This window comes from Hyla sarda, chromosome 1, assembly GCF_029499605.1.
Source record: "Hyla sarda isolate aHylSar1 chromosome 1, aHylSar1.hap1, whole genome shotgun sequence".
Lineage (NCBI taxonomy): Eukaryota > Metazoa > Chordata > Amphibia > Anura > Hylidae > Hyla > Hyla sarda.
Genome location: NC_079189.1, coordinates 586794835 through 586819664, shown reverse-complemented (window position 1 = coordinate 586819664; position 24830 = coordinate 586794835). Strand labels below are relative to the sequence as shown.

General features: G+C 46.2%; 1 protein-coding gene across 1 annotated transcript in view; it reads left to right on the top strand.

The window, feature by feature from the left end:
• The first annotated feature begins 17053 nt into the window (after nt 1–17053).
• The window catches only part of C1QTNF3 (C1q and TNF related 3), a 74522-nt gene continuing 66745 nt past the window's right edge, over nt 17054–24830 (top strand). Inside the window, exon 1 of the mRNA XM_056552555.1 lies at nt 17054–17355. Coding sequence (XP_056408530.1) covers nt 17077–17355 — 279 coding nt within the window. The 5' untranslated portion in view covers nt 17054–17076. The remainder of the gene's footprint in view (nt 17356–24830) is intronic.

Below are 24830 nucleotides of genomic sequence, written 5' to 3'. Positions count from 1 at the left end.
ATGTTCCCTGCATCTGGAGATGATGTCGGACCTGTTTCCCACTGAAAGGTCTAAGGTGGCTTTCGTAGTCAGCCTTCTGTCCGGAAAAGCCCTGTCATGGGCCACACCGCTCTGGGACCGCAATGACCCCGTCACTGCCTCTGTACACTCCTTCTTCTCGGAAATCCGAAGTGTCTTTGAGGAACCTGCCCGAGCCTCTTCTGCTGAGACTGCTCTGTTGAACCTGGTCCAGGGTAATTCTTCCGTTGGCGAGTATGCCGTACAATTCCGTACTCTTGCTTCAGAATTGTCCTGGAATAATGAGGCCCTCTGCGCGACCTTCAAAAAAGGCCTATCCAGCAACATTAAAGATGTTCTGGCCGCACGAGAAATTCCTGCTCATCTACATGAACTTATTCACCTAGCCACTCGCATTGACATGCGTTTTTCCGAAAGGCGTCAAGAACTCCGCCAAGATATGGACTCTGTTCGCACGAGGCGTTTCTTCTCCTCGGCTCCTCTCTCCTCTGGTCCCCTGCAATCTGTTCCTGTGCCTCCCGCCGTGGAGGCTATGCAGGTCGACCGGTCTCGCCTGACACCTCAAGAGAGGACACGACGCCGTATGGAGAACCTCTGCCTGTACTGTGCTAGTACCGAACACTTCCTGAGAGATTGTCCTATCCGTCCTCCCCGCCTGGAAAGACGTACGCTGACTCCGCACAAAGGTGAGACAGTCCTTGATGTCTACTCTGCTTCTCCACGTCTTACTGTGCCTGTGCGGATGTCTGCCTCTGCCTTCTCCTTCTCTACAGTGGCCTTCTTGGACTCTGGATCTGCAGGAAATTTTATTTTGGCCTCTCTCGTCAACAAGTTCAACATCCCGGTGACCAGTCTCGCCAGACCCCTCTACATCAATTGTGTAAATAATGAAAGATTGGACTGTACCATACGTTTCCGCACGGAGCCCCTTCTTATGAGCATCGGATCTCATCATGAGAGGATTGAACTTTTGGTCCTCCCCAATTGCACCTCGGAAATTCTCCTTGGACTTCCCTGGCTTCAACTTCATTCCCCTACCCTGGATTGGTCCACTGGGGAGATCAAGAGTTGGGGGTCCTCTTGTTCCAAGAACTGTCTAAAACCGGTTCCCAGTAACCCTTGCCGTAACTCTGTGGTTCCTCCAGTAACCGGTCTCCCTAAGGCCTATATGGACTTCGCGGATGTTTTCTGCAAAAAACAAGCTGAGACTCTACCTCCTCACAGGCCTTATGATTGCCCTATCGACCTCCTCCCGGGCACTACTCCACCCCGGGGCAGAATTTATCCTCTCTCTGCCCCAGAGACTCTTGCCATGTCCGAATACGTCCAGGAGAATCTAAAAAAGGGCTTTATCCGTAAATCCTCCTCTCCTGCCGGAGCCGGATTTTTCTTTGTGTCCAAAAAAGATGGCTCCCTACGTCCTTGCATTGACTACCGCGGTCTTAATAAAATCACGGTTAAGAACCGCTACCCCTTACCCCTCATCTCTGAACTCTTTGATCGCCTCCAAGGTGCCCACATCTTCACTAAATTGGACTTAAGAGGCGCCTATAACCTCATCCGCATCAGAGAGGGGGACGAGTGGAAAACGGCATTTAACACCAGAGATGGACACTTTGAGTATCTGGTCATGCCCTTTGGACTGTGCAACGCCCCTGCCGTCTTCCAAGACTTTGTCAATGAAATTTTTCGTGATCTGTTATACTCCTGTGTTGTTGTATATCTGGACGATATCCTAATTTTTTCTGCCAATCTAGAAGAACACCGCCAGCATGTCCGTATGGTTCTTCAGAGACTTCGTGACAACCAACTCTATGCCAAAATTGAGAAATGTCTGTTTGAATGCCAATCTCTTCCTTTTCTAGGATATTTGGTCTCTGGCCAGGGACTACAGATGGATCCAGACAAACTCTCTGCCGTCTTAGATTGGCCACGCCCCTCCGGACTCCGTGCTATCCAACGCTTTTTGGGGTTCGCCAATTATTACAGGCAATTTATTCCACATTTTTCTACCATTGTGGCTCCTATCGTGGCTTTAACCAAAAAAAATGCTGATCCCAAGTCCTGGCCTCCTCAAGCAGAAGACGCCTTTAAACGACTCAAGTCTGCCTTTTCTTCGGCTCCCGTCCTCTCCAGACCTGACCCTTCCAAACCCTTCCTATTGGAGGTTGATGCCTCCTCAGTGGGAGCTGGAGCTGTTCTTCTACAAAAAAACTCTTCCGGGCATGCTGTCACTTGTGGTTTTTTCTCTAGGACCTTCTCTCCAGCGGAGAGGAACTACTCCATCGGGGATCGAGAGCTTCTAGCCATTAAATTAGCACTTGAGGAATGGAGGCATCTGCTGGAGGGATCAAGTTCTCCTGTTATTATCTACACCGACCACAAGAACCTCTCCTACCTCCAGTCTGCCCAACGGCTGAATCCTCGCCAGGCCCGGTGGTCTCTGTTCTTTGCCCGATTTAATTTTGAGATTCACTTTCGTCCTGCCGATAAGAACATTAGGGCCGATGCTCTCTCTCGTTCCTCGGATGCCTCAGAAGTTGAACTCTCTCCGCAACACATCATTCCACCTGACTGCCTGATCTCCACTTCTCCTGCCTCCATCAGGCAGACTCCTCCAGGAAAGACCTTTGTTTCTCCTCGCCAACGCCTCGGAATCCTCAAATGGGGTCACTCCTCCCATCTCGCAGGTCATGCGGGTATCAAGAAATCTGTGCAACTCATCTCCCGCTTCTATTGGTGGCCGACTCTGGAGACGGATGTTGTGGACTTTGTGCGAGCCTGCACTATCTGTGCCCGGGATAAGACTCCTCGCCAGAAGCCCGCTGGTTTTCTTCATCCTCTGCCTGTCCCCGAACAGCCTTGGTCTCTGATTGGTATGGATTTTATTACTGATTTACCCCCTTCCCGTGGCAACACTGTTATTTGGGTGGTCGTTGATCGATTCTCCAAAATGGCACATTTCATCCCTCTTCCTGGTCTTCCTTCAGCGCCTCAGTTGGCTAAACAATTTTTTGTACACATTTTTCGTCTTCACGGGTTGCCTACGCAGATTGTCTCGGATAGAGGCGTCCAATTCGTGTCTAAATTCTGGAGGGCTCTCTGTAAACAACTCAAGATTAAATTAAATTTTTCTTCTGCATATCATCCCCAGTCCAATGGACAAGTAGAAAGGATTAACCAGATCTTGGGTGATTATTTGCGACATTTTGTTTCCTCCCGCCAGGATGACTGGGCAGATCTCCTCCCATGGGCCGAATTCTCGTATAACTTCAGGGTCTCTGAGTCTTCCTCCAAATCCCCATTTTTCGTGGTGTACGGCCGTCACCCTCTTCCCCCCCTCCCTACTCCCTTGCCCTCTGGTCTGCCCGCTGTGGATGAAATTTCTCGTGACCTTTCCATCATATGGAGAGAGACCCAAAATTCTCTCTTACAGGCTTCATCACGCATGAAGAAGTTCGCGGATAAGAAAAGAAGAGCTCCCCCCGTTTTTTCCCCTGGAGACAGGGTATGGCTCTCCGCTAAATATGTCCGCTTCCGTGTCCCTAGCTACAAGTTGGGACCACGCTATCTTGGTCCTTTCAAAATTTTGTGTCAAATTAATCCTGTCTCTTATAAACTTATTCTTCCTCCCTCTCTTCGTATCCCTAATGCCTTTCACGTCTCTCTTCTCAAACCACTCATCCTCAACCGTTTTTCTCCCAAATCTGTTCCTCCCACTCCTGTTTCCGGCTCCTCGGACATCTTCTCGGTCAAAGAAATTTTAGCTGCCAAAAAGGTCAGAGGGAAAAATTTTTTTTTAGTGGACTGGGAGGGTTGTGGTCCTGAAGAGAGATCCTGGGAACCTGAGGACAACATCCTAGACAAAAGTCTGCTCCTCAGGTTCTCAGGCTCTAAGAAGAGGGGGAGACCCAAGGGGGGGGGTACTGTTACGCCGAGCGCTCCGGGTCCCCGCTCCTCCCCGGAGCGCTCGCTTCTCTCTCCCCGCGGCAGCGCTCCGGTCACGTCCTCTGACCCGGGGCGCTGCGATTCCGCTGCCAGCCGGGATGCGATTCGCGATGCGGGTAGCGCCCGCTCGCGATGCGCACCCCGGCTCCCCTACCTGACTCGCTCTCCGTCTGTTCTGTCCCGGCGCGCGCGGCCCCGCTCCCTAGGGCGCGCGCGCGCCGGGTCTCTGCGATTTAAAGGGCCACTGCGCCGCTGATTGGCGCAGTGGTTCCAATCAGTGTGTTCACCTGTGCACTTCCCTATATCACCTCACTTCCCCTGCACTCCCTTGCCGGATCTTGTTGCCTTAGTGCCAGTGAAAGCGTTCCTTGTGTGTTCCTTGCCTGTGTTTCCAGACCTTCTGCCGTTGCCCCTGACTACGATCCTTGCTGCCTGCCCCGACCTTCTGCTACGTCCGACCTTGCTTTTGCCTACTCCCTTGTACCGCGCCTATCTTCAGCAGCCAGAGAGGTGAGCCGTTGCTAGTGGATACGACCTGGTCACTACCGCCGCAGCAAGACCATCCCGCTTTGCGGCGGGCTCTGGTGAAAACCAGTAGTAGTGGCTTAGAACCGGTCCACTAGCACGGTCCACGCCAATCCCTCTCTGGCACAGAGGATCCACTACCTGCCAGCCGGCATCGTGACAGTGATCTTCTGCTTCTGTATGTCCGCCCCCACCCATCCCCCTGTGCGAAATCATCTCCCCTTTATAACCCTCTGTGCCATTTCATCACCCTTTATCCCTCTATGCCACTTTATTCCCCCTGTGCCAAAGCTCACCCCCCTCACCCCTTGTGCCACATCACTTTTCCCCTTTCCTGCTCCCCCTGTTGTTCTTCTTACCTGGCCAGCAGGCTCAGGTGCAGGGGCTCTCAGTGGGTTTGACGTTCTCCTAACATTCTCTGCTCTGCACTCACTGAGAGATTGTGAGCAGTGGCGGCTGCAGGCACTGACAATTGGCGATTCTGCCGTCACTCGTCAGGCCCGCAGCCACCACTGCTGCTCTTAGTAAGTTCAACAGGGGATGATTTGGCACAAGGGAATAAAGTGGCACAGGGTATAAGGGGGAATAAAATGGCATAGAAGAGTTCTAAGGGGGGATAATTAAGTGGCATTGGAGGGATCAAGAGGGGGAATTCTACTGTAATATATCTTTTTATCATGTTTTATTGGTAATTACACCCTGGAGTGAGTACAGGACAGTATTCAGTTATTTAGAAATAATTTTTTAGCCTTTTTTTTTCCCAATAGGGGACATCTCTCAATAGCGGACACTTTTTTTTCGCCGTGAGTGTCTGCTATTGGGAGATTCTACTGTATTACTTTAGACATACCTATCGTTTGGAAAAATATTTTTCAAACCTGAATCGTTTTATTGGAATTAACCCTTAAAGGAGTAGTGCAGTGAAAAATAACTTATCCCCTATCCAAAGGATAGGGAATAAGTTATAGATTGCAGGGGTCCGACTGCATGGACCCCTCACGCAAGGCCGGTTCTGCCTATAGGTAAAATAGGCAGCCACCTAGAGTGCTGCAAGAAATGTAGTAGCCAGCCAGCAACCGAAGCGCTCGCTGCTCATCCAAAGCACTTGCCCAGCCAGCACCACCATCACACCCCCTAACCAAATCCCCCCTTCCTTCCCCCGGTACCATAATAATCTGCATTCTTCAGCCTGCTGGAGGAGAGCAGTCCCAGCTCCGAGGCCAGATAGGCAGGTCAGGTCAGTCCAGCATCATGACATCGCGTGCGTCCAATCCGCACCAACCCCCTCACCCAGGGGCGTACCTAGAACATTTGGCACCCGGGGCGGACCCTTTGTTTGGCACCCCCCCCCCCACACACACACGCACCCCCCCTTAATTACACCCCCTCCCTCCCCTCCCCCCAGGAGCGGACTGACAACACTCGGGGCCCCCGGACCAAAAAAAAAAGCAAGGGCCCCTGCAGCTCGTCAATCTTCTGCCACACTCCTATTCCACCCAAATCCCACACACAATAAACTAAAATTTATATATGTAAGAAACACTTTAACGTAGGTAAATTTCTATGACCAATAATACTGGTATACAATGAGTAAATATATACCACCACACAATAACTGGATAATACCGTTAAGTGATTATATACAGGACCATATGGCGGTAGATAACAGCTGTACACAGGATGTGTATACCATATAAAGGATTGCAGTTATATTTTGGGACTCACAATTACATCTTTTCTGATCAGCGGCGTCCTCTTTACTTTTCTTCTCTGTCCGGATAAGATCGCCATGTGGATCTCTTAACATCTGCAGGAAAAACATGTCAGACTCTGCATATATTCAGTGCCCTCCTCTACACAATCTTCCCATCTATAGGCCCACAAACTGTAGTAATGCCCTCCTTGGTGTCTGCACAGTAAAAGGGCAGGTAGGTAGGTAGCCTGGTAACCCCCTCTTTCCCATAGGTATATGCAGAGTTACACCCCCCCCTCTTTCCCATAGGTATATGCAGAGCTACAACCCCCCCCCCTCTTTCCCATAGGTATATCTAGGGCTGGGCGGTATACCGGTTCATACCGAATACCAAATTTTTTGGGCTGCACAATATGGATTTTCCCCCATACCGCAATTCCGGTTGGGCACCTCCCCCTTGGGAATATAATATCAGCCTAGCACAGCACTGTCCCCACATCGGGGAACTATTCCTATGTTACCCGCCAGCACTGTTCTGCTCCCCCCAATTAATGATCAGCCCAGCTGGGTACTACTCACATATGTCAAGCACTGCCCTCCTCCTCTTTGTTGGGGGCCACCGGGCTCTGGAACTCTATACTGTTTGCCAGTGGTCTCCAAACTGCAGACCTCCAGATGTTGCAAAACTACAACTCCCAGCATGCCCGGACGGCGATGGAACTCTCTGTACGCCAGTGGTCTCCACCCTGCGGACCTCCAGTTGTTGCAACGGCTGTCCGGGCATACTGGGAGTTGTAGTTTTGCAACAGCTGGAGGTCCGCAGGTTTGAGACCACTGCTGTACGCTGTATACCTATGCCCGGGCTGCAAAAGATACAGAAAATAAACTTTTAACTCACCCACGTCTCTGGGGATGGGAACGCAGGACAGCCGTCAGCCTATCACCGGCTAGAGCGATGCCCCGCCCCTGCCAGTGATAGGCTGAGCCCACTGTCATGTATGAAGCCGTATACAGCGTACAGCAGTGGTCTCCAACCTGTGGACCTCCAGCTGTTGCAAAACTACAAATCCCAGCATGCCCGGACAGCCGTTGCCTGTCCGGGCATGCTGGGAGTTGTAGTTTTGCAACAACTGGAGGTCCGCAGGTTGGAGACCACTGGAGTACAATGAGTTCCATCGCCGGCGGCCCCCAACAAAGAGGAGGAGGGCAGTGCTTGACATATGTGAGTAGTACCCCGCTGGGCTGATCATTAATTGGGGGGAGCAGAACAGTGCTGGCGGGTCACATGATTTTGGGGGGGGGGGGGAATACCGTTATATACCGTGGAACCACCGTAAGTTAAAAAAATACAGTGATACACATATATGGTCATACCACCCAGCCCTAGGTAAATGCAGAGCACCCCCACTCTCCCCTCTTCCCTAGAGGTATATGCAGAGCACCCCCCCCTCCCCCCCCCTCCCTATAGGTAAATGCAGAGCACCCCCCCTCCCTCTCCCCCCTTCCCTAAAGGTAAATGCAGAGCACCCCCCCCTCCCTCTCCCCCCTTCCCTATAGGTAAATGCAGAGCACCCCCTCCCTCTCCCCCCCTTCCCTATAGGTAAATGCAGAGCACCCCCCCTCCCTCTCCCCCCTTCCCTATAGATAAATGCAGAGCACCCCCCCTCCCTCTCCCCCCTTCCCTATAGGTAAATGCAGAGCACCCCCCTCCCTCTCCCCCCCTTCCCTATAGGTAAATGCAGAGCACCCCCCTCCCTCTCCCCCCCTTCCCTATAGGTAAATGCCGAACACCCCCATTCCCTCTAGGTATATGTAGAGTAACACCCCCCCTTCCCCATAGGTAAATGTAGAGCAAAAAATAAAAATAAAAAAGGATGCTCACCTGATTTCCCACGCAGCGATCTCCTCAGCTGCAGGGCCGCGTCTTCTCCCCTCCACAGTACAGGCGCCGGATGAGTGACGTCACCGGCGCCTGTACTGCATGCTGCGTGGGGGCGGAGGTCACGTCTCCTCTGTGTAGCTGCAGATGCGGCTCACACAGAGGGGACGCCTTCTCCTGTATGTGCGTGTATCGCGCATACAGGAGAATGTAGCGCTGTCTGCTGGGGATCTGGGACGAGTGTCCCGTACCTCAGCAGCGGCGGCGGTGGGTCAGTCCTCCCCTGGCACCCCCCTTGAGAGTGGCACTCGGGACGGGCCGCACCCCCCGCCCCCCCCCCTTGGTACGCCACTGCCCTCGCCTCTACTAAGCTATCACTTCTGTCTGCCCTGGAGAAGTACTGCTTTCAGCAACAACATGCTCCTCAGAGGTGGACAGGCATGATCGCTGATGTCCTCTGTCTCATGACATCGCAACTCTGTCTCCGCCCCTCAACCACCGCTCTGGCCATAGAGGACAATGATGGCACTACTGAGTCGATGGGGGCTTGTGTGTGGATTCTTACAGCATGTGTAAGTGCACAATTATGTATGTTTGTGACAGCTTGTCAACCCAGTAGTAAGGTGATTACATGAGGAGGAGGTTTGTTGCAGTGTGTCACCCCAGTAGTAAGGTAATTACATGAGGAGGAGGTTTATTACAGTGTGTCACTCCAGTAGTAAGAAGATTACATGAGGAGGGGGTTTGTTACAGTGTATCACCCCAGTAATAAGGAGATTACATGAGGAGGAGATTTATTACAGTGTGTCACCCAGGTAGTAAGGTGATTACATGAGGAGGAGGTTTGTTACAATGTATCACCCCAGTAGTAAGGAGATTACATGAGGAGGAGGTTTGTTACAGTGTGTCACTTACACCCCCATACCTTGGAACACCATTCTAGAGTTCACATTTAGCTATGCTATAAATATAACTTTACTTATCTTGTACTTACCTTTGTTTTTATTACTTATCCACATTGGCTTTTGTATATTCTGCTAGGTTCTTTACACTCTTTGCAACAGACACATCCTTTACATAAAACCTGGATTTTAAAATTGCAATACAAGACACTTGGTTTTGCTGTTGCAATATTGCAGCCTTAGGGTGCGTTCCCACAGGGCGTATACGCAGCGTATTTGACGCTGCGCAAATTTTACGGCGGCAGCGGGAAATACGCTGCGTATCCCTTGCTCACTATACACACAGGGCTTTCCGGCGGCAGCCCTATGTGTGTAATGAGTTTTGGAGGCGGAGCCGTGTGCCGGCGTGACTGTGATGCGCGGCTCCTCCTCCAAAACTCACTGCACACATAGGGCTGCCGCCGGAAAGCCCTGTGTGTATAGTGAGCAAGGGATATTTCCCGCTGCTGCCGTAAAATTTGCGCAGGGTCAAATACGCTGCGTATACGCCCTGTGGGAACGCACCCTTAAAGGGGTTCTCCAATTTACAAAAAAAAGGCTAACTGCTGCCTGGTAGGGCTCCAAAATACATTACATTATACTCACCTTGCTCAGTTCAGCGCTTGCACTCCCAATCCCCTAGTGCCCCTGTTTTTTTATCCAAATGACACGCTGTTTTGCCTTTCCAGATAATGTTCCGAACATTCTGCAGTGGGTTTGGAGCGTCATCGGGAGAGGCAGGACAGCAATAGGGCAGGCGGAAGCGGGACCCCTAGACTCACTATAGGGGTCTGTCTCAGTCACACAAACGGAGCTGGGAGAGAGAACACGCTTAGTGCCTACTTTTTCCAGCTCTTTGTAGAGAACAGTGGGGTTCTGAACATGCCTCTATGACATGTCAACATTTTTGAGAAGTGACGGTGCCCATTTAAATTGGACACTTCCTTCAACTTTTATCATGCCTTGACTAGGAATTGCCTGGGTGTCTGTAACAGGCTTATCTGTCTCTTGCTCTGGCAGTAGCTTGACTTGACTTGAGGCTTCCTTTGACTCCAAACACACTCCTAGACTAGACTGCACTGGACCTCAACAACAAGAGCTCTAAGCTCCAAAAGAGAGAGAGAGAGAGAGAGCAGAGACTCCACCCAGGGTTTATATGGGGGAGGTTAAACTCACATGTTAAACAGTCAACGCTTTCTTCACACATTCCACAGTATACTACATGGTAAACATATGTACATGGGGGGACAAGTGCAAGGGAGGCCCAGGGGACACTGAAGGGAGGCTGCCTGACAGGGCAGCAGAGGGTACGAAGTAACAACTCCCATACTGGGCCACCACAGATTTGCTGCTGTAAAGATCTGTATTGTCAGTAACGGTGATTAGTGTGCACACAGTCTCTGCTCTCTCAGCAAAACATCCGTGAAATGCCCATCTTCGGCAATGGCTGCCGAATATGTAGGGCTGTGACATCACAGCTGGTTGGCTGCTGATAGGCTGCATGCCGCCATGTGATTCAGGGTGACCCCGCCTACCCACCTTCCCAGACTTCCTTGCCCCATGTCCTCACACGTGTAGCTGCCATTTTAGCCCCCCAGCCCACACAAAATGTAGTGAATGAAGCGATTCGTTACCACGAAGCACGAGAAAATTTGGATTTGCTCAGAATCAAATTTTTCATGAAATTCTGAACGAATTTGACTTTGTCAGCTTTGTTTCGCCCATCTTTAATGATTACCATGGGAACTATATACAACAACTTATGCCTGCACATCTTAAAGGACATTTGCGGCCCTTTAACACTGATTCCCTATCCACAGGATATGGGATAAGTGTTTGATCGTGGGGGGTGTGACCGCTGGGGCCCCCGCGATCTCCTGCACAGGGCCACGGCTCTGCCATGGCTTTCCCGTGCAGGAGGTGTGCTGGCCGCAGTATGACATTGCGGCCGACATGTCTCCTCCATGTAACTCTATGGGAGAGGGGGGGAGGCAGCGTTCGTGCCTCCCCGCCTCTCCCATAGAACTGTATGGGGACGGGGAGGCGGCGTAACCGTCGACCTCTCAGGTCGACGATACGTGCATTAGTGCTCACACTGAGCGCCAAGGCAGGGGCCTCGTTTAGAAGATCACAGGAGATACCAGGGGTTGGACCCCCCACGATCAAACACTTATCCCCTATCCTGTGGATAGGGGATAAGTGTTAAATGGCTGCAGATGTCCTTTAATGTCCCCAAACTGTAGCTAAATTGGGTTGTAGGTCCTGAACATTAGAAGCTCAAATGTTTTGGCTTCTCTTACTGTTGTGTAAAAAAGCAATACTATGTTGTTGAAATAGACTGATGCATGACAATAACTCACTGCCAGGATCTGTACATGTAGAGTGTAAAACGGTGAGTTCAACCCAAGGAACACGTGTTTGTGGTTGGAACCAGTCAGCATGGTGTAGAACGTAGATGAAGAATTCGGCCTGTGGTGGTGTAGAACGTAGATGAAGTATTGGGTCTGCGGCTTTTGCTGCACCCCAGCTGAGCAAATACTGTTATTGCAGTCAGGGACAGATTCTCTGTGGGTCATTTATGTGTTTGATGTTTTTCTGTAGAAATATAAGATTTATAATAAAGTTAAGCTGCAGGTAGATGGGTCCAGCCGATTACCTGGGCTTTTGAAGCCTTCTCCAGGATCCTGGTGTTATGTAATTTCCGTTTCGCTCTCCAGGTATCCTAGATATATATATATAATCCAGCAAATCTATCCAGCTGGGGCTCAAAATCGACTTTGGAAAATGTTTTAGTGTTGAATCATCATATTATGGTATATAGTGTTATATAGGCAGTCATTGTGAGATTACACTAAAACAATGGCCCTGATTAAAGGGGTACTCCGGTGAAAACCTTTTTCTTTTAAATCAACTGGTGGCAGAAAGTTAAACATATTTGTAAATTACTTCTATTAAAAAATCTTAATCGTTCCTGTACTTATTAGCTGCTGAATACTACAGAGGAAATTCTTTTCTTTTTGGAATGCTCTCTGATGACATCACAAGCACAGTTCTCTCTACTGACATTATTATAATAATAATAATAACGCTTTATTTATTGTTGTCCTTAGTGGGATTTGAAACCAAGTCCCCAGCACTGCAAGGCAGCAGTGCTAAGCACTTAGCCACCACGCTGCCCTTACCATATGTCTGCTATGCATCTGCTATGCATCTGCTATGCATGGTTGCTAAAATGGACAGATATGTTAGCAGAGCGCTCTGCGTTCCAAAAAGAAAGGAATTTCCTCTGTAGCATTCAGCAGCTAATAAGTACTGGAAGGATTAAGATTGTTTAATAGAAGTAATTTACAAATATGTTTAACTTTCTGCCACCAGTTGATTTAAAAGACTAAAAATGGAGGAATTTTGCCCATAACAACCAATCACAGTTCATATTTAACTTTACCAGAATGTGAAAACAGAAATTAGAAATCTTTGCCAATTTATTGAAAAGGAAAAACTAAAATCTTTAAGTGACATAAGTATTCATACCCTTTAGGCACCTTTCACACTACAGGTATCATCTTGTAAAAACCTAATTTATTACTCCTGGCAAAAAGTCCTGAAAACGGCCGTCAAAAAGTTCCATCCATGTCAATGGGATTTTTTGACCATCCTTTTGCATCAGGTATGTCCGTTTTTATTAATGTCTGTAATTTTTGCCGGCACAAAAGACAGTGCTTGCACAAATTTTTGGTCCGGCAAAAATAATGGTGAAAAAACGTCCGTTAAAATTTAACATTGAAGTCTATGGGAAACGGATGTTCAAAAGAAAAACATCCGTTATTGTCCCTTTTTTTTACATCCATTTTTTGTACTGAGCATGCTCAGTACATCTTTACAAAAAAAGGGTTAAAAACCTGATTAAAAAAAAAACAGATGTAACTGGTAATAACGGATGATAATGGATGAGCATCAGGTTTTTTAAGAAAAAAAAAATTAAAAATAACGGAGGATGGTCATCAGTTTTCATCCGTTATTACATCCTTTATTACCAGTTATTGCATCCGGTTTATTTAATCTGTTATTGTAAAATAACGGCCTTAAAAAAGCAGGATGATACCTGTAGTGTAAAAGGGGCCTTACTCAGGATTTATGAGATGAGGCCTTAAAGGGGTACTCTGCCCTTAGACATCTTATCCCCTATTCAAAATATATGGAATAAGATGTCTTATGGCGGGGACCCCACCACTGGGAACCCGCCTAATCTCGGGTGCGGCACCCCCGACATCCGGTGCACGGAGCGAACTTCACTCCATGCCGGATGACTGGCGATGTGGAGCAGAGGCTCATGATGTTGTGGTCACGTCCCGCTCATGACGTCACGGCCATGCCCCCTCAATGCAAGTCTATGGGAGGGGGCGTGACAGCCGTCATGCCCCCTCCCATAGACTTGCACTGAGGGGGAGTGGACGTGACGTCACTAGCAGGGCGCGGACGTGACATCACGAGCCTCAGGCCCTCCAATGCTGCACCTGATGCTCTAAATGAACGCCGGGTGCAGCAGGGAGATCGAGGGGGTCCCGCCGCTGGGGATAGGGGATAAGATGTCTAGGGGCGGAGTACCCCTTTAAAAGACCTCTTTAGAAAATCCGTCAGTAACCTGGGGACATTTGGTCATTTGGTGACAAATCATTTGGTGACAAATCATCTGCACCAACACAATTTCAGTTCTATAAGATGAAGCCAAATTGGCCAGAGATCACTAAAAATAGTGCGACCACAGGAATTGATGGCATCATTGTATACACAACTAAAGGATGGATTGAACTATGCCAAGACATCTGGAAAACGACTGAAGGATGGGTTATAAATGAGCCGAAGGAAAAGAAAGGCAGGAGCCGTAAGTATTACAGACTACCTTACAATTTAGCTAATTACAATTTAGTAAAATTATGTTCTATATGTCTCTGGGACCCCCACTTATTGAGAGAGCAGGAGACTTCTGACCCCCAGTTTCCTAATGCAAAACGACCGTCTTACAATTGGTTCTCTCAGTTAATGTCCTCCATTGGATAATTTAAGAATTACACTGATGCAATTAGGGTAGGATTAAAGGGGGTTTACCACCTTAGACACTTACCCCTATACACGGGATAGCAGGATGTCTGACTGTTGGGGACCCCCCCACATCTTCTGGCACTCCCATAGACAATAAATAAAGCATGTCTGTCCTCTGCCAACCCATTCAGAGCCCAATATGGGAGTCCTGTTCTTGTTCTTGAGATAACAGGGTTTTCCAGACAGACAGACATCCCTACCCACTAGGTTGCTGGTGATACTTATCCCAAATCTGTGACCTCACTTGACCACCACCTCTTTGGCAGCCATTTTGAAAAATTACCTTGCAGGTGGCTTTCTTTGCTGGAGTTTTTAGGGCCAGACTATAGAAACACATTTTTGCTGTGTATTAATACACTAGTTTTGTATTTGGCTGGGAACACTCTCTCGGAACTTAATGTGAATAGTAATGTGATCATGTGTGCATTTAACCATTGCTGTTCAGCTTGTGTATAACATTGTATTTCTACATGCCAATAATATATGTGGATGGTCCAACGATTGCCAAGGGTTCACACACCTACAGTAGAGGAAAAGATGACCTGTTGCCCATAGCAACCAATCAGATCACTTGTTTCATTTTTCAGAGGCCTTTTTTAAAATGAAAGTAGCTATCTGATTGGTTGCTATGGGCAACTGCACCACTCATCCTCTACACAGGTTTTGATTAATCTCACTCTTAGTTACTTCGTAAACTTGCAATCCAAAACCTTGGTGGACCTCTGGTCCAGTTCAAATCCCTTTTTATCACCAGTTGCTACCTCAGGTATCCTAAACATTTCAGGAACTAAATCAGAACACCTACTGAGGGGTAAACTCTACAACAACCATACCCATCTGTTTCTTTTTCATTCATGTTGAAACTAAAAACCTTTAATTAAGAACTGTGACTCAACATATGTGGATGACCCATTATTTTGTAGAGTTACTGTCCCTGTTCAACTGCACTGTTCTTTGGTAATTTTCTTCCATCTCCCAGTGACTTGTCTACTTCTGGACCCTCCATCTCCCGGTGTCTTGTCTACTTCTGGACCCTCCATCTCCCGGTGTCTTGTCTACTTCTGGACCCTCCATCTCCCGGTATCTTGTCTACTTCTGGACCCTCCATCTCCCGGTGTCTTGTCTACTTCTTGACCCTCCATCTCCCGGTGTCTTGTCTACTTCTGGACCCTCCATCTCCCAGTGACTTGTCTACTTCTGGACCCTCCATCTCCCGGTGTCTTGTCTACTTCTGGACCCTCCATCTCCCGGTGTCTTGTCTACTTCTGGACCCTCCATCTCCCGGTGTCTTGTCTACTTCTGGACCCTCCATCTCCCAGTGTCTTGTCTACTTCTGGACCACCATAATATCAAGGGTACTCTCAGCTACCACCGGCCTGGTACTGTATGGGGTTAACATCTTCTAAGGGACTTATATCTCCCACAACATCTGTGCAGCCCCCCCTATTTTCATAGAGTGTGCCATGGGAGAATTTCAGGTTCAGTACAAGCCCAGCTGGCCCAGGGGACTTGCTTTCGTTTCCTCCTGCTGGTATGCTGCGTCTTCACCATTCCTCTCTTTGGCTGACAGGGTCACTAAATGGCAATCAGGGAGGGTGGGTGTTGGGGGCCCTCTACTTTCCATGGTGGAGAAGGGCCCCTAAAGCCTTATGTACTCTCCCTATAATTGAGGCAGTGTTGCCATTGAAATCTATGCCCTGTCCTGGTGAACATTTATAACAATTTGGCGAAAAAAAGAGGAAACACAGGCTGGCACCATGGACACAATTTATAACCAAAAAAGCAAAAAAAAACTAAAATGGGAGTACAAAAATCCAAATGCTGGCGGCAAGCCGCTTTTAATGAATAAAGAATAAAGTTAGCAAGTGATGTTATAGGTGAATGTGTTTGATCCTTTTTCTATAATCGTCTGTGTATATATATATATATATATATATATATATATATCTATATATCTATATATATATATATATATATATATATTTAACAACTTACTATCATAAAAAAGCTTAAAGGGGGTACTCCAGTGGAAAACTTATTTTTTTTAAACTAAACTGGTACCAAAAAGTTAAACAGATTTGTAAATTACTTCAATTTAAAAATCTTAATCCTTCTTGTATTTATGAGATGCTGTATACTACAGAGGAAGTGGAATAGTTATTTCCAGTCTGACCACAGTGCTCTCTGCTGACACCTCTGTCTGTGTCAGGAACTGTCCAGAGTAGGAGCAAATCCCCATAACAAATCTCTCCTGCTCTGGACAGTTCCTGACATGGACAGAGGTGTCAGCAGAGAGCACTGTGGTCAGGCTGAAAAGAACTGTTCAACTCTCTCTGTAGTATACAGCAGCTGATAAGTACTGGAGGGATTAAGATTTTTATATAGAAGTAATTTACAAATCTGTAGAACTTTTTGGTACCAGTTGACTTGTTTTCCACCGGAGTACCCCTAGAAAAAAAAAAAAACAACAAAAAAATGCTCATTATCAAAGAGTGAAATGCGTAAGATTTAAAAAAAGAAAACTTCAGTCTACTTTTGTACTTGGACTAATTCGAGAAACCTTAGCACATTGGAGAAACACTTCTGAGAAATTCTTGGCCAGCATAGACCCGGCCTTGTTCCAAGTTACAGACGTTAAATCCATTGAATCTCCGTGTCTAACCAAGGGCAAAAACCCATTTGTTTCATGGTCACAATTTCCCATCGTATTTGTATATATTTTTTTTAACTAAATAAAGAGACGTGAAATATCCAGAAGAGGTGTGACTCCCGAATTATAACCGTGATGCCGCATTGAAATCCATTTCTCCGGTCACAGTAGAAGGATGACTAATATTTTCCTTCAGGCTTGGTTGATTTTGCAGTCCTTTTTCCCCCCCTCCAGCTGTCTCTAGTATATAACTTGGTAGTTGCACATTTTTTGGGACCTTTTTAACCAAGCTTGATGCCGCTGCCTGGATTCATTTAGCTGAATGGCTCCAAGGTGTCTTAGGATCTGGTTTCTTCTGGCTGTTTTTGCTTTGCCGTTTAGTCTTGGTCAAGATGAAAACATGGAGGTGAGGAGAAGATCTAATAAGCCATTGGCCAAAGTAGTTGGGAGCCATCATCAACGGACGGGCTTTATATCCGGCAGGGAAGTAGTGGGAGAGCGGAATATCCACATTGAGACATTTTCCATTAATACTTCTACTCAAAAAGAGTTGGGGAACCCCGAGGTAGATGAGGTAGAACAGACCTCACACAGAGTCCAGGTACTCTGCCTTCATCTTCTTCACCTATGTCTATGTCGATTTCTAGAACAGTGCTTGACTGTATGCATAAGACCAGATGTAGCAGAGCTCAACGTGTCATGATCATCCTTCTAACTCTTTGCCGGTGCCTATCACCCTAGTCATGCCAAAAGACAATCTCACCTCTAACCCCATCGGCTCTGCTTTATCTATAGCTTCTCGTATAGCATGTATACTTTTCATGTACTGGTACTGTTGTTAATTACATTTATTTTTATTTTTGTGGTCATGTTTGTACAATGTTGGGTTTATAGTGAAAATTTTTCAGATTTGCGGCGAGGTTCAGAAATTTGGCAATCTTTGAGCTTTGTGACTTTTTTGCAGGTTGTATTTTTTTTTTTTTTTTTGTTAAAGGGGTACTCCAGTGGAAAATAATTTTTTTGAAATCAACTGGTGCCAGAAAGTTAAACAGATTTGCAAATTATTATTCATGATTTATTATTCTTGATACCTCATAGTGGTGCCATTTATCGCTGTGTGTATTATGTTCTGATACATGTTTTATTATATTTCTTTATTTAATATAACATCTATTACCTCTGCACAAGGGTCCTGTGTTACGAGGTTTAATTGTGCTTATTGCGTATTTTAATACATTATTTTATATCTTTAATATCAAATTGAAGCACAATCTTAATTTTTATTGTAGTTTACATTTTTTTCCTTCATGTATCAGGTTGCCTGATACTAGCCTTGAGGGGTGGGTTAAAGGGGTATTCCAGGAAAAAACTTTATATATATATATATATATATATATATATATATATATATCAACTGGCTCCAGAAAGTTAAACAGATTTGTAAATTACTTTTATTAAAAAATCTTAATCCTTTCAGTACTTATGAGCTTCTGAAGTTAAGGTTATTCTTTTCTGTCTATATCCTCTCTGATGACACCTGTTTCGGGAAACGCCCAGTTTAGAAGCAAATCCCCATAGCAAACCTCTTCTAAACTGGGCGTTTCCCGAGACAGGTGTCATCAGAGAGGATGTAGACAGAAAAGAACAACCTTAACTTCAGAAGCTCATAAGTACTGAAAGGATTAAGATTTTTTAATAGAAATAATTTACAAATCTCATTAATTTTCTGGAGCCAGTTGATATATATAAAAAAGTTTTTTCCTGGAATACCCCTTTAATGTTTATCCTCTTTTTTCAGATTTGTAAATTAATTTGATTTAAAAGTCTTAATCCTTCCAGTACTTCATCCGCTGCTGTGTGCTCCACAGGAAGTTTTTTCTTTTTGAATGTCTTTTCTGTCTGACTCACACCTCTGTCCATGTCAAGAACTGTCCAGAGCAGGATAAGTTTGCTATGGGGATTTGTTCCATCTCTGGACAGTTCCTGACATAACAGAAGTGTCAGCAGAGAGCACTGTGGTCAGACAGAAAAGAAATTCAAAAAGAAAAGAACTTCTTCTGGAGTATACAGCAGCTGATAAGTACTGGAAGGATTAAGATTTTTAAATAGAACTAATTTACAAATCTTTTAACTTTCTGCCACCAGTTGATTTAAAAAAAAAAAAAAAAAGTTTTCCACCTGAGTACCCCTTTAAAGGAGTAGTCCAGTGGTGATTCAGTGGTGAGCAACTTATCCCCTATCCTAAGGATAGGGGATAAGTTGCAGATCGCGGGGGGTCCGACCGCTGGGGCCCCCTGCGATCTCCTGTACGGAGCCCCGACAGCCCACGGGAAGGGGGCGTGTCGACCTCCGCACGAGGCGGCGGCCGACACGCCCCCTCAATACAACTCTATGGCAGAGCCGAAGCGCTGCTTTCGGCAATCTCCGGCTCTGCCATAGAGATGTATTGAGGGGGCGTGTCGGCCGCCGCCTCGTGCGGGGGTCGACACCCGCTATCTCGGCGGAGAGCCGGGGCCCCGTACAGAGAGATCGCAGGGGGCCCCAGCGGTCGGACCCCCCGCGATCTCAAACTTATCCCCTATCCTTAGGATAGGGGATAAGTTTTTCACCACTGGACTACCCCTTTAATAAGATGCTGTACCCTCTACTTTTATGTATTACATTGAAGGTATATGGTTTAAAAACAATATTGTTGGCTTGTAATTGTTGCCAAGATATTGGGCTTTAGATATATGTGTATTGGGATTTAGATATATCCACCTTTAGTGGGTAGTATTATGGTGCTGTCATTTGGTCTCTGTGTGATGGTATAATCTGAGCACTGTATGGTGGTATTATTCAATGACATATCGGTATTATAGTGATAGTGATACATAATGATATTATCACAACACTGTATGGTGGTATTATTTGAGTGCTGTATGATTGTATTTGATCACTGTATGGTAGTATTATCTAAGTTCGCTTTGGTAGTATAAGTTGATCCTTATAGAGCAATATATTTGAGCACTGTATGATGACATTTGTGCACTATATGGTGTTATTGCTTGATCACTGTATGGTGGTATTATCTGATCATTTTTAGATAATATATTTAAAGGAGTAGTGCAGTGAAAAATAACGTATCCCCTATCCAAATGATAGATATAGATTGCGGGGGCCCGACCGCTGGGCCACATATCTCCTGAACGGGGCTACGGCAGTCTGCCGGAAGCAGCCATTCCGACCCCGCAGGAAGCAGCAGCTAACACGCCTCCTTCATGTATCTCTATGGGATACATGGAGGGGGCGTATTGGTCGCCGCTCTGTGCCCCCATCCAGCAGACTGTCAGGGCCCCATTCGGGAGATCACGGGGGGTCCCAGCGGTCGGAATCCCCCCCCCCCCCCCCCCCCGTGATCTATAACTTATCCCCTATCCTTTGAATAGGGGATAAGTTATCTTTCACTACACTACTCCTTTAAGCACTGTATGGATATTATTTGAGCACTGTGTGGTGGTATTTTTTCAGCACTGTATGGTGGTATTATCTGAGCACTGTTTGATGGTATTATCTGAGCACTGTATGATGGTATTATATGAGCACTGTATGATGGTATTATCTGAGCCCTGTATGATGGTATTGTCTGAGCACTGTATGATGGTATTATATGAGCACTGTATGATGGTATAATATGAGTGCTGTATGATGGTATTGTCTGAGCACTGTATGATGGTATTATATGAGCACTGTATGATGGTATTATATGAGCACTGTATGATGGTATTATCTGAGCACTGTATGGTGGTATTATCTGGGCACTGTATGGTGGTATTATCTGATCATTTTAAGACAATAAATTTAAGCACTTTATGGTGGTATTATTTGAGCACTGTATGGTGGTATCATCTGATCATTTTAAGACAATATATTTAAGCACTGTATGGTGGTATTATGTGATATAGTAGGGTGATATATTTAAGCACTGTATGGTGGTATTATCTGATATAGTAGGGTGATATATTTAAGCACTGTATGATATTTTATAAGCTCTCTATGATGTTATTATCTGAGCACTGTATGGTGATATTATCTAAGCACTGCATGGTGGTGTAATTTGATCACTCTATGGCAGTTTTAACTTAATCTGGTTATTTAGAATTAGAAAACACATGTCCAGAGATTGTATGTAGTATAATATTTAAAGGGATATTCCAGGAAAATTGTCTTATTTTTTAATATATCAACTGGCTCCAGAAAGATTTGTAAATTACTTCTATTAAAAAATCTTAATCCTTTCAATAACTATGAGCTGCTGAAGTTGAGTTGTTTTCTGTCTGGCAATAGTGCTCTCTGCTGACATCTCTGCTTGTTTCGGGAACTGCACAGAGTAGAAGAGGTTTGCAATGGGGATTTGCTTCTAAACTGGGCGGTTCCTGAGACAGGTGTCATCAGAGAGCACTAAGACAGAAAAGAACAACTCAACTTCATCAGCTCATAAGTACTGAAAGGATTAAGATTTTTTAATCGAAGTAATTTACAAATCTGTTTAACTTTCTGGAGCCAGTTGATATATATAAAAAAAGTTTTTTTCCTGGATAACCCCTTTAAGTACTGTATAATAATTAAGCAACATTCACGTCAATAGAACTGAGCTGTAATACCACACACAAACAAGGACACGAGTGGTGCTGTTTCTGTGAGAGAAGCAAACCAATTTTCTAATCCTGGACAATACTCAGTAGAGTATTGATACAAAACGTGAGCCAAATCATAGACAAGATAGAGAAAAATAACTGCCCTCTCCATTGTAGGAGCTCAGCTAAATGGTTAGGGGAATGTTTAATGACAAGCTAAATGACTGTTTCCAGGGACATATAGCAGAACAGTAAATCAAGCTCTGAAGTATAGTTAAAGTAGAGGATATGTACAGCACACCATGTCTTCATTAGCAGTGAGTACAGCTCTAGAGTATAATACAGGATATAACTCAGGATCAGTACAGAATAAGTAATGTAATGTATGTACACAGTGACCTCACCAGCAGAATAGTGAGTACAGCTCTAGAGTATAATACAGGATATAACTCAGGATCAGTACAGGATAAGTAATGTAATGTATGTACAAAGTGACATCACCATCAGAATAGTGATTACAGCTCTGGAGTATAATACAGGATATAACTCAGGATCAGTACAGGATAAGTAATGTAATGTATGTACACTGTGACCTCACCAGCAGAATAGTGAGTACAGCTCTGGAGTATAATACAGGATATAACTAAGGATCAGTACAGGATAAGTAATGTTATGTATGTACACAGTGACCCCACCAGTAGAATAATGAGTACAGCTCTGGAATATAATACAGGATATAACTCAGGATCAGTACAGGATAAGTAATGTTATGTATGTACACAGTGACCTCACCAGCAGAATAGTGAGTACAGCTCTGGAATGTAATACAGGATATAAATCGAGATTTTCCTAGCTTGTGACGGAAAATATAAGTTATATGAAGACAGGTGGCGAGTATCTTGCATTAATCTTTCTTTAATTAATGCCCATAGCAGAAATATCTTTATCCAAAAACGTATTTAATAAAAAAAAAAAAATCAAACTACATTACCCAGCAGTCCCCTGTGAACTCCTCCTCCTATCCCAGCATGCTGGCTGCTATTTAAGGGACTGCTTGAAGATCCTCCTCCTCTTTCTTTATGCAAATTGCTTGACCGTCAACAGAACCATGGAACAGCAGAATCCGGGACAGCTCCCCTTCGGCACCTACGAACCTCCGGCCAACAGGACCGAAAATCGGGAACAAAACTGTTAAGGAACAATTGCAACAGAACATATCAGGCTGCACCGAAACACTGACGTCTTCGTCTTCTTCTGTCAATACCCTGGAAGGAAAACAAAAAACACCATAATAGGTTGGGTAGGGAGGGAAGATACTCGCCTCCTGTCTTCATCTAACTTATATTTTCGTCACAAGCTTCGAATATCTCGATTTATATATCAGACAGGAGGCTCATATCATGTAAGTTTAAAGCTACCACTAAATAATAATATAGACAACAAAGAGACAAATCAGAGAACCGACACAGAGACATGTTCTTCTGGTCTGAAATAGAACTGACGAAAAGTCGATTCCGACGACCAGTCAGCGGCTAATAAGAGATCTGAAAATGAACCCCCAAAAGTAACCACTTTAGTGGCCATAGCCCCCCTCGAAGCGTGGGCGCCAAACAGGGAAACGTCAATCCCCGCCATCTCCATGGCCGACCGCACCCACCTGGCCAAAGTGGCCGAGGTGACAGGAAGATGAGGTTGAACATAAGATACTAATAGCTGAGTATGAGTAAGAGATCACAAAGATGCTGTGCGTGTCTCATATGCCTGAAAACAGCGTACCACACAAAGTCAGGGATGCGTCGGAAAAAAGTGGTAAAAGACCGACTGTAGTCCCGTCTTGGTCCTGCAAACAACAGAAAACCGGACCCCTTCAGGTGAAAACTGTCGCCTAGAGATGTCAAGAGCTCTAATGTCCGACACCCTCTTAATGGAAACCAGACATAGTAACATAGTCAATTTGAATGACAGGATTTTTAAGCACAGTGCGTCATTGTCTTCCCAAGAGGAAAACATGTCTAAGACCCGGGAGACATCCCAAGTCGATTGATATCTAGGACGGGGAGGACGTTTAAATTTCACTCCTCGGAACAATCGGCACACCAATGGATGCTTGCCTACCGGTAAAGAATCCACTGGGAAATGATATGCCGCTATAGCGGATCTGTAAACATTAAGCGAACTGTAAGACTTCCCAGCCTCAAATGATTCCGCTAGATAATTCACTATGACTGAAACAGGTGCCTGAACGGGATCAACTTGTCGTTGATCACACCAACGAACACACAAGGCCCAGGCTGATCGATATGCCGATCTAGTCCCTGGGGCCCAGGCCAAGGCAAGGAGGTCTCTAGTTGATTGTGAAAGATCCTCACCTGCGTCCGGCACCCCGAAACCAACCACACGAGGAGCGGAAGGTTGCCTTCCACGACCAAAGGATGGAGTCCCATGGTCGGGTTCGTGAGAAGTTGAGGCGACTGGGGAAGCAATCTGGGGTAATCGACAGACATTCCCAGCAGAAGGGGAAACCTCGGTTGCGTCGGCCACCAAGGGGTAATCAGAGCCACCGTCGCTCTCTGAGTCACTACCTGGAGAAGCACTCTGGTAATCATCTGGAAGGGGGGAAACGCATAGTGAATCCCCTCCGGCCACAGTTGGCGAAATGCGTCCACTGCTGACGCTTCCATGTCCGGCCTCCAGCTGTAAAAGCGGGGTAACTGCCGGTTGAGACGAGAAGCAAAAAGGTCCGTATGCAACGGACCCCAAAGATCTCGAATTGCCAGAAACACCGAGCGATCCAGAGTCCAGTTGCTGGAATCGGACAGGTATCGGGAATTCCAATCCGCCACTGGAATGATGTCCCGGGATAGACAGAAATGCCAGAAGTCGGATGCAATGTCCGCCAAAACTCTGGATCTCATGCCCCCAAGACGATTGACATATTGCAATGCCGCCACATTGTCCATGCGTAACGAAACGCAACAATTGGACTTGTGCGGAAAAAAACTCCTGATGGCATAAAATGCCGCCATGAGTTCCAGCGCGTTGATGTGAAGAAGAGATTCTTCTTCGGACCAACTCTCTCCTGTTGTGGCCTGCCCACAGCGAGCTCCCCAACTCTGGCGGCTCACATCCGACACTATTATAACATCTGGGCAGGAATTGAATATAGTTTTGCCGTTCCATTCGACGGCATGGCGAAGCCACCAGTGTCCTTCTGCTACCGCTTCCGGACAAAGGGAAATTTTGTCCGCATAGCGTAAACCCTGCCGAAGATGAAGAATTTTGAGTCTCTGAAGGGCCCGATAGTGGAGAGGGGCCGGAAAAATCGCCTGAATGGAGGCTGCCAGCAAGCCGACAATTTGAGCTATCATCCTTAGCGATACCTGACCCTTGCGCAATACTGCCCGGATCTCTTTGCGAATCCGGGCCAGCTTGGCGTTGGGCAAACACAGTACGGCTTGCC